We start from the raw sequence: 17,064 nt of genomic DNA on the forward strand, positions 1-17,064 counted from the left end.
GGAGCATGTACCCTGTGGATCTGTGCATGAGGTAGGGGTGGGCTGGCACTGTAGGCTGGGGCTGTGCTGTGATGGGGGGGTCTATGGCAAATTTTGGGCTGGCCACAACTCACCCTGTAGCCCCCCCCCCAACCCCAGTGCCGCCTGCCCTGAGCACAGCCCTGGCCCAAACCCCCACCAGGAAAAACCCAGTACTACCCTAGGCCCCAGCAGCAGCCTGCTCTCGCCCCACGCACAGATGAAGGGGGCGCATGCCCCCCAACAGCTCCCCCGGGGGTGTGCATAGCAGTGAGTGAACCCCCTGAACAAATCTCTTGCGACTTTGTCCCACACCTTGCCCCAGTGCCTGCCCCTGCCCCAGCCCCGTTCCCTCCCTCATCGCAGGAGCCTTGATCTGTGCCCCCCTAAGGCCTCTCTCCCTCCCCCCCAGACTTACTAGCGAGATGCTGCTCTACAAGCTGCCAGGCTGCACATTGGCAATCGGCTCTGTATTGGCCAATATGGCTCGTTAAAAAAAAAAAAAAGCCATCAGCATCGGCCCAAAAAAATCTTTATTGGTGCACCCCTAATGTAAACAGATACATTTTAAACATCCAGCTTCTCCACAAGAGGCTTTTGATAAAGAAAGACTAAGATGACTCAAAAAGACATTTAAGAGGAAGGATAAAAGCACCATTTTTGGTTTTTTTAAACAAGATCCTGGATTACCTATAAATCCTACAAAATAAAACGTGCCCACAGTATGAAAGAAGTCCTCTTACAAAAGTATTTAACCCTTCTGTATTCCAATAATACAACAGAAATTATGGAGTTACCTTAGTGTCCATCCTACCTCAAGTAAAAGTTTCGACTGAAAAGCATCTATGATGCACAAAATATACTTTTATCTAGCCATAGGCTCCTACATCTACTGCAACTCCGTTTGGTTGTTTTACCCTGACCACATTTTCTGCCTTCCTGACAATTTTTTCTTAATAATTCTTAAAATTCAGGTACCTGAAATCAAGTTATTATGAAATACAAACAAAGACAAAAACACTAGGTACACTGAATCATCACTGCATATATGGTGGTAAACACCCAATATTATAAACATAATTATAATTGATGATTGTTTTGATAAAATTGACCATCATAGGTGCGGTTGTGAGAGCCATTTACCCCATACATTATTATCATTTCAGCTGCAAACATTAAAAATACACCCTTGGTTTATCAAGGCACTGTTTTAGAAGCAGAACTATTAGAACCACACATAAAACGTTAATGAGAACTTCCATCTACATACACTTAAGTTTCAATCTAAGACAATTAACTAGAGGGTTGCACACACTTGTTGCTTCTTTAGACAGATTCTCTCAAGGATAAAGTACTCTTTGCATTCCTCTATTCTCCCTCGATTCCAATTTATTTAGGATTCTGGCTAAATGCCATGCTTCCAAAGACAACATAACATCGTAGATCCATAATTCTATTCTCCCTTGCGTGCTTCCTATGTACCCTCTGCCCCCTTTCTCCCTACAGGGCCTCCCCTTTCATCCCATCAGGCATTTTTGCACCCTTTCCCGACCCTTGCATACCTGGAGCCTCCATTTCCTTGGAATTCGGGAACTGACTCTGCAATGTTTCAAAGTTATACTGCATATACAGAATGGCATCAAGCTATGTGTAGGACCTCACAACCTAAGGTGTGTTGGGTAATTATTTCAGGAGGAGGGCATACTGAGTTTTGGCAAGCACACCCCCCCCCCCCCAGTGTAGCAATGTAGACAGGGGCCACGGGGCACTGGAGAGGCCAGTAGGCTTGCAGGGAAGCAGTGAAAGTGGTCGCAGGCAGGGCCTTCCAATTGGAGGTCAGGGGAGGCAGGGGTGGGCCAGCCTTGCTCCTTGGTCCTGCTGGCTTCTCTTGGGTCCTACTGCCCCTGGATCCTGTCATCTTTGATGGGCAGCCAGGAGCAGATAAATATTAATTTTCTAAACTTTTTAGGTGACCTGTGGGCAGGATAAAATGGCCTGGTGGGCCGGATATGACCTGTGGGCTGTACGTTGCATGCCCCTGACCTAAGGCAACAATAAATAGAGAAAGGGTATATCATAAAAAGTACTTGTGTAATCCTGAAGAAATCCATTTAAAGCTAGCTTTGTTTTCAGAGTTTTCCATCCAAGGACTTCTGCTGTTTCTTAGTAGGTGCCAGAAGAAGAAAAAAGTTCTTGGAAAACTCCACCCCCACACACACCTAGGAACAGTCAGTGTTCAAGTAGAGATGCAGATTTCCCTTTAGCCACTTTTTGAGCAGATATGATTTCATGCCCAAACTGTACTTGCTGCTTGAGAGTGTTGTATCAGGTATCTACCAGGTCTTCTATGTATTATACTTTTATTTCACTGAAGCAACATTTCCTGTACCAAATCTACAAATTCTATTCTACCATATGCTTTGCAATACCTCTTCTCACTGTATGGCGACCACAGTGTTATGTCCATTTGTTCTAGATAAGCCTACCCAGATAATGCCTCCTACTTTTCAAACAGGAAAGCATTGCTTTTATTATAATAATTTTATATACATGCACGTACATATATGTGTACACACACACACACACACACACACACATCTATATATCGATATATACATACAAAATACATATACGTATATAAATACACATGTGTATGTATGTATACAAAAATATTTTAACAAAAGCAATGTGTATATAGATGGATAAAAACTTCTTACATGGAACCGATAATATTTATCCATCTGATACAAATATTCAAGGAACATCTGATGCACATGGTTAAAGGTTAAAAACTATTATGTTTTTACTGCCCAGATGTCAATGTGCCAGACTAGGACAGATAAACAACATCCATCATTACCAAGCTCTCTCAAGGCCCAGGAACTCCAAACTATGGATTGAGTCTTTGTGATTTTTTTGCCACTACTGCCTACTGTGAGATCCAGAAACAAGAAGCTGGAAATAAAATTAGCAGTGATCCTCCTTGGCAAAAAGTGTTTACACTTAACTTACTAAAGATGAAGCCAGACTACACACTGTATTTGAAACTGAATTTAGAGCCTGAATTTCAGAACATGCTGACATCTCCAAGTCACCCAATGACTTTAGTAATCAAGAGTCATACAGAGACTAGATTCACCTCAACTATTTCTCTTTTCTCTCGCAAACCTTAGCAAGTACTTATGTCAGTTTTACCATATCACAATACTACTCATTTCTTAGTGGTTGTCATTTCTTTGAACTTCTAACACCACCATTTACTACCATTCTCCAGTGCTTCAAGTCAAATGTTTGTGCATTCACCTTTACTGAATTAAAATGTATTGAATTTTCCTTATTTCATGGTGAAATAAAGAGTTCTTCTCTCCTCTGAAATTCCTCATGAGTTTATCCTCCTACACCTTCCCCCCACCCCAGGAATGTATGCATGTACGTACGTAGTTTAATCTCAGGCAGTGCTAAATAGGTGGCACCCGACTTCACTGCTAATTGTTCTCCTCTGATTCATCTGCCTTTCATATCAGTTATTGGTTATACTTTCCATGATGCAAAGACTCAACTCCTTTGGGGACAGATCTGCAGCAAGTGCAAGATCCTATATTCTTTTTTAAGTTTTTTTCCATGGATTGGAAAGTTTTAATGTTTGCCCTTAGAGAGGAAGAATTTGACCTAAACTTCTCTAAAGATAGGATACCTCAGTTATTTCTCTTCTACATTAGAACCAGACAAGAATTTAATAATTAGAGACCCTCAGGGAACGGAAATAGCAACACCACCTAGATGACCAAAGTTATGAGAATGCTGGACAAGAGACAGAATAACAGTTGTAACTAGAAGAAAAGACATGATTTGGTATAAGGAACAAGTCCTCTTTTGCAAAATCAAGACATCCTACTTAAGAAAACCTGAAATACAGCAGTGTAACTAGGCCTGGGAAGTGGGGCACCAACACTGGGCAGACCTAGAAGGGCAGCCACACAAAGCATGAAAGTCTGCTTGTTAGGCCTCTGGAGAAAAGTGATACTGGAAGACAGCCTACAGAAAAAGAGGGTTCCCTTGCAATTAAAGAAAAAAAGATAGAAAAAGAAAAAAAGCTAATCAGGACAAGACAAATTAAACTCCAGAAGAAACCCCAAAGGCTCAAGGCCTGTACAAGGACTTCAGTGAAATAATCCTATGGTTATTTATAAAAACAGAAGCCAATACATGGTATTTTTTTATTAACACTGATCTGTCGTGTATCGTTACCACAAATGGTTTTCCATTTTTATATACATTTTTGTATCCGCATAGAAATCAATATCTGTGTACATACAGCAAATAATGTCAGCCACGATTATTATGAAACTTATTCTTTATTCCATAGCAGCAACACTTTTCTAGCTTTGTACATGTTTACTCAGGTCTTCATTACGTGCTTATCTATAAAATGGGGGGGGGGGGGGGACTTATTTCAACGCTACATCTGTACCGCTAGGTATACTTTGGAGCATTAGACCAAATTAAGCCGATTCATATGCTCCTGTGGATCTCTACTGTTCCACTGTAATGTAAAGCAATCCAGAGAAATACTCACTTCAGAAATTTTAAGTAGGATAAAACGCAACCGTAATAAATAGAAACATCATTTCTCCCTGTTAATATATTTTACAAGAATTATCCTTAGTCAGGTGATTTTACTTAATAGGCTTGAGGCAGCATTTGTAACTAAATACACTTACCACTCCCAATAGAATACACTTTCCACCGATTCCTTCTCCACTCTTCCCCTACTGCTGTTACCATGTAATTCTTAAAGGCCGTATAAGCTATTACAGAAGTTACCAACAGAATAATTCTAATATTAGCAGTTCTTATTTATTAACCTCACCCATATATTGTGCTATCCCAAATTACAGCTCTGCAGAAAGTCTGACTCTTTGTAAAGTCTCCTGAAATCACTATAACTTTGCTTCTAACTCCAGTAATTGTGACATTATCTCTGTGCTTGGGTTGTACAGGAAACATACATTTACATTTTGAATCCCCGTTCGTGGAAGGACAGCAGCAAACTGAATTCAAAATCCACATGCAGAATGCTCCCAGATTCCACAACTATGTGTACACAGGAAAATGTGGTGCTCTGATGTTTAAAAGGAACTGTACTTCTGAAACGTTTTCTTCTAACTCAGTACCTAAAATATACGGATGCTTAAGAAGCATCTGTTAAGTAACATATCAATTGTTAAGTAATGGTAATACCTACACTAGGGGTTGTCAACCGGGGATATGTGTAACCCTGGGGGTACTTGGGAAGGCCCCAGGGGGTACATGGCAGCGGCGCGGAGAAGCAGAGGTACTTGGGAAGTGCACTGCTGCCTGCCACTGCCACCTGTTGGTTGACGAGGAGGGGACCGCTGCTGCCATGCATTGCTGCCGTGTGCTGCCTGAAGTTGTGCATCTGTGGCAGTGGCAGGTAGGCAGTAGTAGCAATGTGCTTCTGCAGCCCCCACCCTCGGCCGCCAGGGGCACCTCCCCCCTCAGTTCACTCGTCAACTGGTCGCTGGGTCCCACCCTCCCACACCTGTCAAAGGGTTCAGTCCCCCACCCTCCCCCACTTGTAAAGGGGGTACACTCCAGGAGGTACACTCCTTAAAAAAGGTTGAAAACCTCTGATGTACACCATATTTACTATGTGAAATGTAATACTTAAGAACACAGGTGGACAATTATTTGGACTGGAGGGCCACTTAAGGACTTTTGTTGAGCGGCTGATGGATGGAGAGGTATGGGGGCGGGGTGCAACTGAACCCATGGCCAGGAGCCTGAGGAGGAAGGGCTGTGCCATGCTGCTCTGCTTTGCAGCAGCCAGGGCCAGGCCAGTCTGCACAGTGTGCAGAGTCCTCCATCTCTCCTGTCACCCCTGCCAGATCCATTCCCCATCTGGCTTCCTGTTGGCGCTGCACAGTCTTGGCACTGCAGCTGCCAGGCCTGCACAGGACAGGGTATGATGCAGCACTCTGAGTATCCATCCTGCCTGCCACAATGAGCCTCTGCACCACACCAGAGAAGTCAAGGGCACCTGCCCCAGGCTGAGCCCCCTCCACGATGGCACAGACTTGTGGCACTGCAGCAGCAGAGGCTTATCATAGTGGGACAGCTACTCAGTGCACTGCATGACACCCCATCCCATGGGGGCCCAGGTTCCAGCTGGTTCCAGTACCAGGACTGTGCAGTCACATCACCAGCAGGAAGCTGGGCAGGTGGGGGGCCAGGGGGCACAGGAGTTTGCCTGCTGCCTGGCTCCACCCCAACTGCAGCAGAGTGAACCAGTGTGGGGCACAGCCCTTCCTTCACAGGCTGCCAGTGGCAGCTGGTGGGCCACACAGGATCAACCAGTGGGCCGGATAATACCCATGGTTTGCATTTTGCCCACCCCTGCTCTAAAAATATTCCTCAAGCAATGCTCCTGTAAATAAATTATTAGCATTTACAAGTAATAGCAACATACATGTTCAAAGGTAATATGCAAACATTTAATGTTGTTGCTATGTTCTCTGCTCAAAACTGAAGAACATAATTTCTTGGAGAAAGTTTTTCATCTTTTTTTATCCTCCAGGTGAGAAGCAGAAACAAAGTTATCAATAGGGGAACCTTGTTTTTAGGTAGTATTTATTCCGAGTAAGAGAATTTATTGAATTATGGGAGTTCTCTGAACACGGAATAGTACAGCTTAGTCAAATCTCTTCAGGCATGGAGTCCTACAGAAATGATCTTTACGCCAATAATGTTTACCAGTGCCCAACAGTCACAACCGAAGCCTATATAGTACATCACTTCTATGGAGCAAATTAAGAGGGGAGAAGGGGAGGATAAAAAAAAATACCCCTCCCCCAAAAAATCAAAACCAAAATAAGACTGGAAAACTCTCTCTCCACTGTTTGTAAATCACCAGAGCATTAAGGACTGTATGGATTAGAGCAGGATTTGAGGTTCTGGCCTGAAATAAATAGGGAATCAGTACAGTTTGTGAAATATAAGTGTGATGTAGACATGCCAGCATTTGTTGCTAATGTGGTGGTATACCTATGAGAGGTTGTCTTTTTGTTGTGGTTGTGTGTGACCAGAGCCAGCTGCAGGATGCCAAGCTGAGCACAAAAAGTGAAGATCTTAGATAGTGATCTATATTATAAACAGAAGCAAGCAAAGCATCCCAAGCAAGAAAAAAATTAAATTATTTTTTACCAGTATGGCAAGCTCCATATCTAGAATATTATGCAGTTTAAAAGAAAAAAAAATTCCGAATACCCAAGATTTCTCAAATATCAGAAGTTTAATATCAACTGAAAATAACTTGATGGGGGGGGGGGGAACAAACAAACAAACCCCAAACTATCTTTTGTGAATAACCTCCAATCTAGTAACAACTTATCTTCTCAATGAAAACCAAAACATGTTTTTAAAACTCATAATGGTAATACTGCACTTAGAATTCTAACTTACCTCTTGAGGACGAGATATTTAGATTGTGTGTGTCCTAAGAAGTGAAATATTAAATGATATTAAAACAATTAACTCAATACATATTCCCCATACATCTTAATAACACTTCAGCAGTAGCTAGCTAGTGCATATCTAGTGTAGGACTAAGGCCTAACATCATTTGACAATTCTATTCACCTCAAAACTTTCTCATCAGAGAATACAAGTATACTGTGTTCACACCTATTCACAGCTATAAATGAACTAAAAACTACATACATTTCAGCTGTGGATTGGCTCCTTTGTTTTACTGATAAATGCTGCTGATGTTAACATGTATTTCTAGACATACTAAAAAGGTGGGATTATGGTCAGCAGCTATTGGGCCATATAATCTTTGACTAATATTTAGATCAAGTTACAACAGGAAGATGATCTACATCCTTACTCTTTGCCCCTTATGAAAGTATCAAACCAATATTCAGTTTCTACAGCTGCTCTTACAATGATACCAATACTGAAAAGCATCATAAAGTCTGCTTTTAAAGTATCAGTTGAAATTTCATACCTCTTCTTCATCTTTCAGCATATCAAGGTAGAATGCAATTTTAAATTAATATATTTCATTAACAGCCCTTTTAGGCACTGTGCATGATCCAGTATGTCACAAATAAATAGAGCTTTGTTTAAATTAGAACCTGTCAAACTGGCCACATAGCTGGTAGACTCAGGTTCTATAACACAAGGGATCCAGGTCCCAATGTGACCTTGAGATTTCAGTCCCTGTGCCAATGAGGACCAAGAATATCCAAAGAAAGTTTAGTTTGGATAACAGGATGGGAATTAAAAAATATATATATATAGATAAGAACCAGAGACAATGCCCCCAGATTAACACACACACACACACACACACACAAACAAACATCGAAACTAAAGAATGGACATTTAGTGCATGTGAGTTGCTGAAAACCTTTTTGGGCACGTCTTGATATTGGAAAATAAGGAAAAGATGGTTTGGATCCATAGACATATTTCCTTTCTATATGCAATGAGTATAACTGAAGAGGGAAATCAGATTCACAGAACAAACCTATTCAAGTGTGTTTTTCCCCCAGAAATGGTATGCATTTAGTAACATCACTAGCCAAAAGGGTTTTTTTGTGACCTGATCTAGCATTCACAGTTGAAACACTTATGTGGCTACTCCCAGGTTCTTCATGGAAACAGCTAAATAGGATCCCAATACTTTGCTTGTCCAGACATGTACCTCCTAAGATAAAAAGTTCTAGACTGCTCTACGTGTGCGCCCAATTTATAAGAAAAGCACTTGCAACACTAACAGAACAGTGCTATTTAATTCATGACTGTCTACTACTGCCAGGAACTTCATTAAATGTTCATACATCGAGGTTCGGGATATCAAAACTGCTAAGAAGTTTTTTTAAGTTGGCATGGACATTGGACATCACCAAGGGAAGGTCATGAATCAACAGGGCTGGAGTAACTTCTGTAGTGTCCCAAACTCAGGACTGAAAGAGTTCACAGGAACGAGCAGTACACATTTTGCTAAATCTTTTGCACTCTTTCTTTCCAAATGATCTCCAAAAAGAAAACAATACAAGCAGAAACAATAATTTATATTACTTTTTAGATCAAGGGGCAGTTTCTTAAACAAGGTCTACCCTCGATCATTAGACGGAAACAATGGCAACCTCCCAAAAATTGGTCCCACAGCACTACACCAAGATACATCAACATGGAGGAGATCTTTTCCTTTTAAGCTGTTAACCAAAACACCACAAAACATCCAGAGCCCCAGTGAACAAGAATGGAAATACAAATGGAAGCTGGAGAGGAGGATTGAAGAATGAAAAAGAAAGGTAAAAACAAAGCTAGGAAGAGTGAGAGCACATAAGAGCCTAACCAAAAAAAATACGAATATAACAGTGAAATAACACCATTAAAATGATTTCCAACAAAAATAGACAACTGGTCAGGAAGATGCCAAAATGTGTGCAAGTGCGCATGCACCCCAACAAAGCTCAAAAGAATCTGAACAAATATTTTTGGACAAATGCATTATTTGAATAAACACTGGTTCAATAAATCTGTTAACAGACAGTATCTGATGTTTCAGAGAAGTATCATGACATACCAAAATGCTGCTAAATCAATAACGTAATATTACACAGGCAGAAAAAAAATTGAGACACCAAAAAAACCCCTACCCTAACTCTTGGAAAGGGTCATCTTAGACCACAGAGAACAAATATAACTATCTTTATCTCAGCATGACAAACAAAAATAGTTCTTGCCATATAGTTTCTTTTGAATGTTGTGGGGAATTAGATTCCAAATCCAAATGAAAAAAGCTCTTGCTATTATGGCTGCCTCCAAAATGTTGAAGAAATGTAAACCTACATTGTGCTATCTGCCCAAGCCTGCAGTTTGCTCAACCAAGTCCAAGGGGTAAGAACTGTCTGTTCAACTTACTCGGGTTAAAGAGAGAGACTGTCAACTTAAACAATATTTATGTCTGAAAACTGTTAGCCTAGTAGTGTCACAGGTGATACTAGTATTACTGTAACTGAAATAAATCAAGTGATGCCTATTTTTATTTCTTTGCTTTGGTAGGGCTTCTTGGCACTTGAGTCACACAAGGAAAAAAAAAAAATTGTGGATCTGAATAGTACACAGTGAATATCACTATTTAACCTGCACAGCTGGGTCCTGGTTTTCCCTTCATGAAGAATATTTTTCAAATGACAAGAACAAAAAATTTTACAAAGTGAATTATTTTTAAAGTCATAAAAATTGTGCAGGATATTCAAGAACAGGGGTAGCGGAAATTTTAACACAATTCTGAAATCCAAACTAGCTACCAAGCTAGAAGTATCACTGACTCCCCGGTATGCAGAGAACATTGAATAGTCTTTTATTGTTAACTACTTCCCCACTAATTCTTTTAGCAAAAATAATCCCATGTCATCACAGCTCCGGTCCATACTGGCACCGCTGCAAGATCCTAGCCCCAGCCCCAGCACAGCTCCCTGCCCAGCTGTGCACCCTGCCTGTGCTGTTGGGGCCAAACTTCATAGAAACCCTAGCCCTGCGCAGTCACGGCACCGCCACTACTGAGCTCTTCATGGAAACAGTTCGCAGCAACATGGGCAGGGGCTGCTGGGAAACGGAGTCTGGCCACTAGCCAGATCCACCATTTTGCCCACCCCTGTCACGGTCAACCAGGAAGCTATGAGCCTCCCTCAGTTGCTATAGGAAGGCCATTAAATGTATAAAAGAATTAAATCTGTGGACCAAAGGAAGATAAAACAGGAATGGGACTGTATGCCATATGTTAGTAACTTGGGTACCAAGGTAGGGCACAGGGCAGACAACTCCAACTAGCGCCCAATGCCCTAAGGAGTCTGTGGATACCACCCAGGGAAACGTTGCCCAGAGATGCACACAGATGAGGGAGTGAAAGAGAGCCCAGATGCCCAGAGACCACTACCAGGGCGTACTGAAGTGACCCCACCACAGAACCTGTAGCAAAGTTAAAAAATACTGACTTACATACATGCTAATTATTTGAAATGACTTAGTTTTTAAATTATTGTCCTGTAATTATCCTAAACATCTAAATTGGGTTATTCATTCTGAATTGTTGTGCGCACTTTCCACTGTTTATGCATGGTACCAAAAATAAAAACACCATGTAAAGGAAATACAGTAATAGGATAAAATTTTTAAAGCATTCTTTCTCCTCAGACGCTACATTCAAAGTAATTGGAGAACTGCTTCCTCCATCTCAAAATATATACATACATACATACAAGGACAGAGACTTTTCAGTGTGCCTACAGAATTCAAAAGTTTCTTATTCTTTTAAGTTGAACTTTTTCCAGTTCCAAAAAATGAAGTAAAGTAAAACAAACCACAGGCTTCTAATAAAGCAATGCTATTTCAAATGGAAAAGTGGCACAGATTGTCTCTGGGCACAACATTCTTCCTCATGCTTGCAGGTCATGCAAATACCTTCCATTTCCTCAAGTTCCTGAAATTACACTGCTCCTGATACGAACAAGTTAGCAAGAGTTTAGCAGCAATACTGAAGAGTTAAAACTAAATGTAGCACTACAGTGCTCCAGCAGCTACATAATTACAATATCTGCCCCTTCCAAAATTATACATTAATTCACTGATACACTTGTTTGATTAGTTGCAATACCTAAAGTCTAACACACACAACAAAATACACTAATTCACATTAGCAGCCAATAAAAAGCAAGCCTAACTACTTAAACACTTGACACACCAAACAATGTACCCAACCTCCAAAATCTCCTCAAAACAAACTCAGTGATCATCCTACCTTGTAATAAATTTATCAGCTATTAAATAACTAGATTATTTTGTATACTGGAAATCACAAAGTACTTTTCTAGCATCATACAAATATATAGCAATTAACAAATAAATAGTTAATTATATAAGAACAACTCAGCTAAATCGATTAAATTATCGAGCCATCATTTTTCATCCATATACTGTTATATGGATGAAAACTGTATGTTAAGTGCTGTAACTATGTTCTGTTCTCAATTAATAATCACATTAGGAAACATAAACAAGTTTCAAGCTCTAAATAGGTTTTTCACCCCTCTCTCTCAAATCCTCTGATGTCACACTCATTACAGGTACTAGCTAAACTACTTTAGCTGCTACTAAATGCAATGTATAGATGCAGGCAGGTGGGTTTCACACAGAGGCAATGTCACAAGTTATTTTTCCTCCTTGTTTCTTTCTAATCATATCACAAAGTAAATATAATTATTCTGAAGGTATAAAACTGATTAGGTAAAAACAGACTACAGACACAGGTCTCTTGTTTTTGATACATAGGGAGGGACAGCATTTTTACCAATGATTTGTTACGTCAGTTAGTACATCGTACTAATAATGGCAGGCAGTAAACTTATCTGTTCTGAATGTAGGGGAATCTACATGTGCTTAACTGAAAAAGAGGGGGTAGAAAACACAAGTTTGAAATTTTGTTAATATCTTCACATTTACCCCTTAAAATTAAGCTGCTCACTCCTCTCTCAACACTGCAACACTTCCATTATATTTTTTTCCCCTTTTCCTTCCCAAAAAAAAACTTATTAAATTTGACTCGCTCATTTAATGTGGCCAGCCTCTGAAGTCCTTTGCCCATCTACTGGAAGGAGCTTGAGATACAGTACCCGCAGTACTCTGCTGATACTTTTCTTTCATTTGGCACCCATTGGTTATTTTAGAATAGTAAACCACATAGCCTTTCCCAAGGCCAAGTATGCTGCCTTCTCAGTGATGAGTATTGTTGTTATTGGGAGCAAGAGATCTGTTTTTTAACTCTGAGGGACTTCCATTAAGCCTCCACATTAACTTCAAACTTTTTGCAGTCTGTCCCTACCTCCATTTAACCCACCACATTCAATCATATTCCATCCTATAGCAAAACATAAGTGCTTCAAGGAAGAGAACATATCAGTTCTCACACCCATGTTCACAAGCTCCACTTCATCTGCATATGCTTATTTCATGTTTTCAGTCTCATGTTACCGCTACAACGGTGTCAGTATAACAAACAGTTGAAGAGGAGGAAGAAAAAGAATGAAGAGAGCTGCAGGAAGAAAAAAGAAAAACCAAGTCTCTCAATAACTAATTTGATTAATAGAAGTGCAGAGCGACAGGTCTCAAAACATTCTATATAATTCCTTTCAATCATAAAAAGTGATAGCCACAGCAAGATTCAGAGAGAACTTACTCTTGGGCTTCAGAGATGAAGACCACCAGGCACAGGTGGAAGGTGGGGGAGGAGGAGGAGAAACCCCCCCTTACATTTCCACTGTAATTCATTCTAAAGGGTTACACTGATGCAGAAGAGATAATGAAGGCTGCATGTGCTAATAATACTAAACTGCAAGGAATGGAGAACACTAATGAGGACAAAAAGTGTTACAGGAAGTAAACATTAAGACTATGGGCAAAAAATAAAATGGGATTTAGCTTGGAAAGAACAAGTTAACGCATATAAGAAAAACTGTGCAAACACATAGGAAATGAGACAGATACTTGAAAAATGCTGTTGGCAGCAATCAAGATACTATAGTAAGCAGCAAGTCAGACACAGACCTGTGATGTGATTTAATTGCAAGGTAGTAATTTTTGGGAGGTGGGTTTCACACAGAGGCAACATGTCACAAGAAATTTTTCCTTGTTCCTTTCTACATGGCTATAACATGAGCACATCTGAAATGCTATATTCAGTTCTGGGCACTACTTCACCAAAAAAAAAAAAAAAAATTTAAAAAGCAGGAGCTCATACCTCCCTCCCCACAATAATCATCAGAAGGTTAAAGCAACTGACATATGAGAAAAAATAGAAATACTCAAACTGAACTGACCAAATTTCAAGCAACATTTGATAAGGTAGTCCACAAACAAAAAGATACTCCATCCAGAAAGAGAGGTTTGCTAGCCGTGATGCACAGGAATGCCACTAAGGATACAGGAGTGAAATCCATAAAGGAAAATTTAAGGTAAGTATCAGACTAATCTTCCATACCCATTTGTCTGTGAAACAGTTTTTCTAGATAGGGAGTGAAATCATTCTGTGGATTGCACAGCAATTAAGCCTTGTGCAAACAAGTGCCTTGAAAGCACCTGGATTTAAATATAATTAAGTTAGAGGAAAGTTATATAGGAGCTACATATCAGGAACCAGATTATCCTGTTATATGATTCTTATAAAGTTATGTCCTGACCCCAGGAAAGTAAGCCTCACTTGGATGCAATAAAACAACACAAATATTTTATTTTTTTTAAAGCATGACAAGCTACCTGCAGTAAAGGAAAACTATTTCCTGTCCTTGCATTAGGTACACTTAAAAGGTTAACATTTACTGAACTGCAGTATTTTACTTTGCTGCAATTCCCGAGGGAAGGACTCAATGGCAGAGAAGCTAAGGTGTCTTACTATGCCTCCAGAGGTGCCCGCTGAAGCCCTGTTCCAGATTCCTGACAAAGATGGCTGTAAACAGTCATTTGGGGTTGGGAAGTCACAGGCATGGGCTGCTAGAATCAGGACAACCTGTATAGTGAAGCTCAAAATACTAAATCATTCTGTTCAGTACAGTACTATTAGACTGCAGAGCATGAGACCACGAAGCAGATACCTACTCCTCACCCAGGCCTATTATTGCTATATTACTACCTAGATTGCACCTTTTCCCCTTCCCAAATATAAAAGTCATTTTCTTTTTTATTCATCCTTACCCCCATTTTTAAACACAGACCACTGTTTCTATTGTGTATACTCTGCAGCTTAGAAACACTGAAGGAAGAAAAAAAGTGTCAAGTGGTCACAGAAGAGAAAGAAACAGGACAGAGAGGGCAAGGACCCAAAAAGTGTCCCAGCCAAACTAATTTGGCAGAATGTAATTCCCTTAAGTCAGTATTAGTTCTGTAACAGTAACTCTTCTCATTTAAAACTGTGCGGCTATGCTGGGTGGATAAAAGTTAAGTTAGCGCCACATAATTTAAAATCAAGATGTGCATTCAGTTTTCCACCCTACATTCTTCACATACCTCCTAAATCTAGTGTGATCTCTCAAAGGAGAAAGGCAGTTAACAGTGTCAGAAATAAGGTAGCTGCATTTTTCCTAAATATTGGTGTGTCCAAAAACTTTCAATTTTCTTTCATCAAGAATGTACGCACACCTGAATATGAGAAAGTTGAGCACTGTTCTTAGCAGTAAGCTAAACGAACATCAGATTTTCAGTAAAAGGGTCCCGAAGCCTAGTCTGGTACAGCTAACCCTTATTTTCTTATGAAAGCCAAACAGTCCAAAAACAAATGGAGACCAAACATTTTTGTATTAACGGAAGGCTAAATAAGTTGTCACAAACAGGTTAGCATGTCCATATTAGTCTTAACCAGATACGGGACTAACTTGCCTACTTAAGACTCATGAACAGATTTTTGGAATACTGCTGCCCTGCAATTTCAAAATGTTAACATATGCGTAGATTTTAAGTGGGAAACTTTAGTGTAAAATCACTAGGGTCAGCAAAAGGCTTAAGCACACATTTAAAATATTCTGTTTCCTCCATTTGTGGTACTCAACCCTAAACTGTGCTAAGCACCCTAAATTATATCAGCTAATGGGATTTCAAAGCACTTCAGCATCTTCCAGGGTACGCTACAGGATCAAGCCCATAAAAATCAAATATTAAGCAATGTCAATACTCCAGAGAGGAGTGGACATGAATACTGAAAGCAAAGCTGGCTGCTAGAGGCTATCACATTTTCTCTTGAAAAACACATTATACACGTACAAGATGTTAATGTTTGTGTATACATACAAGCAGGCGTGATCAGGGTTTTTTTAAATCAACTCACCTCATTTATCTCTCTCTTGAGATTACAAGAAAAATTAAACTGTGTACAGCAATTTGGGGGCAGGTCTTCAACAAACAAGCAGACGTCGCACTAGTATGTAACATGCCTTAATACGCTCAAAGTAAATCTTGTTTAAAAAAAATTAAAGCTTTATGGAAAACCTCTCTTAAAAATGCAACAGCCCTACTCAACAGTAGTAACTATGACTAGTTGCCAGTAACATAGTTTTGATCATTATAGATCCAATCCAGTACTTATTTAAGCAGTGGACGTAGCCGATATAAAATCTATAACATCTCACCAGCAAACGGGCTTCCGATGGTGAACCTTCTTGTTATTGTTGCTAGGACACTCGAGGCAGTTTCATGCTGCTTAATCATCGTGTCAGAAAGCCCTTACTATTATAAACACCAAGAGTGCGGCACAGTCATTTGTCCCCGCGGAAGTTTCTGTTCTCATGCGTCCTCCCAACATGTCTGGGACGCAAAGGGTCACATCCCAGTGAAATCTTAAACACTAAGATTACTAATCGCCGCAGCCCAGCGTCGTCTCCCGGGCAGATCCGCCTGCCAGCGTTTGGGCAGCAGCAGAGAGGAAGCCTGGAACCGGGCCTTCCTCCCCATCAAAACACTCCCGTGTGCAACTGCATGACTGTGCAGGATCAGAGCCCGAGCGGCTCCACATGGCCGGGGCCGAGGCATAAGGCTCCCTGCTAGGCCCCAGCCAGATGCGTTTGCGGTAAATAACCCTCAGCTCCCTTCCCAATTAAAAATGGCGAGCATCTCGCGTGGCTGGCGCTGTGCACATACAATGAAAGGGCTGCAAGGCAGAACCCCACCGCGCGGCTCCCGGAGTCAACAACACAGGAGAGGGGGGCGGCCACAGGCCCCTCGGACGCGAGCAGCGGGCTGTGCCCCGCTAGGCCCCGACCCCCGGGACCCCGGCCCGGCCCCAGCGGCCGCCCCTCGCTACGCTCCACGTCTCCTTGCCCGGCGGGAGCAAGGCCCCAGGCCCGGGAGCCCGCGGGGGAAGCGCGGCCGCCCGCCCGCCTGGGCCGCCTCACCTTCCATCTCCATGTCCTCGGGCTCGCTCAGCTGCTGCTCCCCGGGCTTCTGGTGCTGCGGCTGCTGCTGCTGCTG

At 41.2% G+C, this 17,064-nt stretch overlaps 1 protein-coding gene across 1 annotated transcript in view; it reads right to left on the bottom strand.

The window, feature by feature from the left end:
- The window catches only part of USP7 (ubiquitin specific peptidase 7), a 107,955-nt gene extending 90,897 nt beyond the window's left edge, over positions 1-17,058 (bottom strand). The window contains exon 1 of the mRNA XM_019540090.1: positions 16,989-17,058. Within this exon, the coding sequence (XP_019395635.1) occupies positions 16,989-17,001 (13 nt within the window). The 5' untranslated portion in view covers positions 17,002-17,058. The remainder of the gene's footprint in view (positions 1-16,988) is intronic.
- Between the last annotated feature and the right edge of the window lie 6 nt (positions 17,059-17,064).

Source organism: Crocodylus porosus, unplaced genomic scaffold (genome assembly GCF_001723895.1).
Source record: "Crocodylus porosus isolate Cpor-Errol unplaced genomic scaffold, CroPor_comp1, whole genome shotgun sequence".
In the NCBI taxonomy this organism is placed as follows: Eukaryota; Metazoa; Chordata; order Crocodylia; family Crocodylidae; genus Crocodylus; species Crocodylus porosus.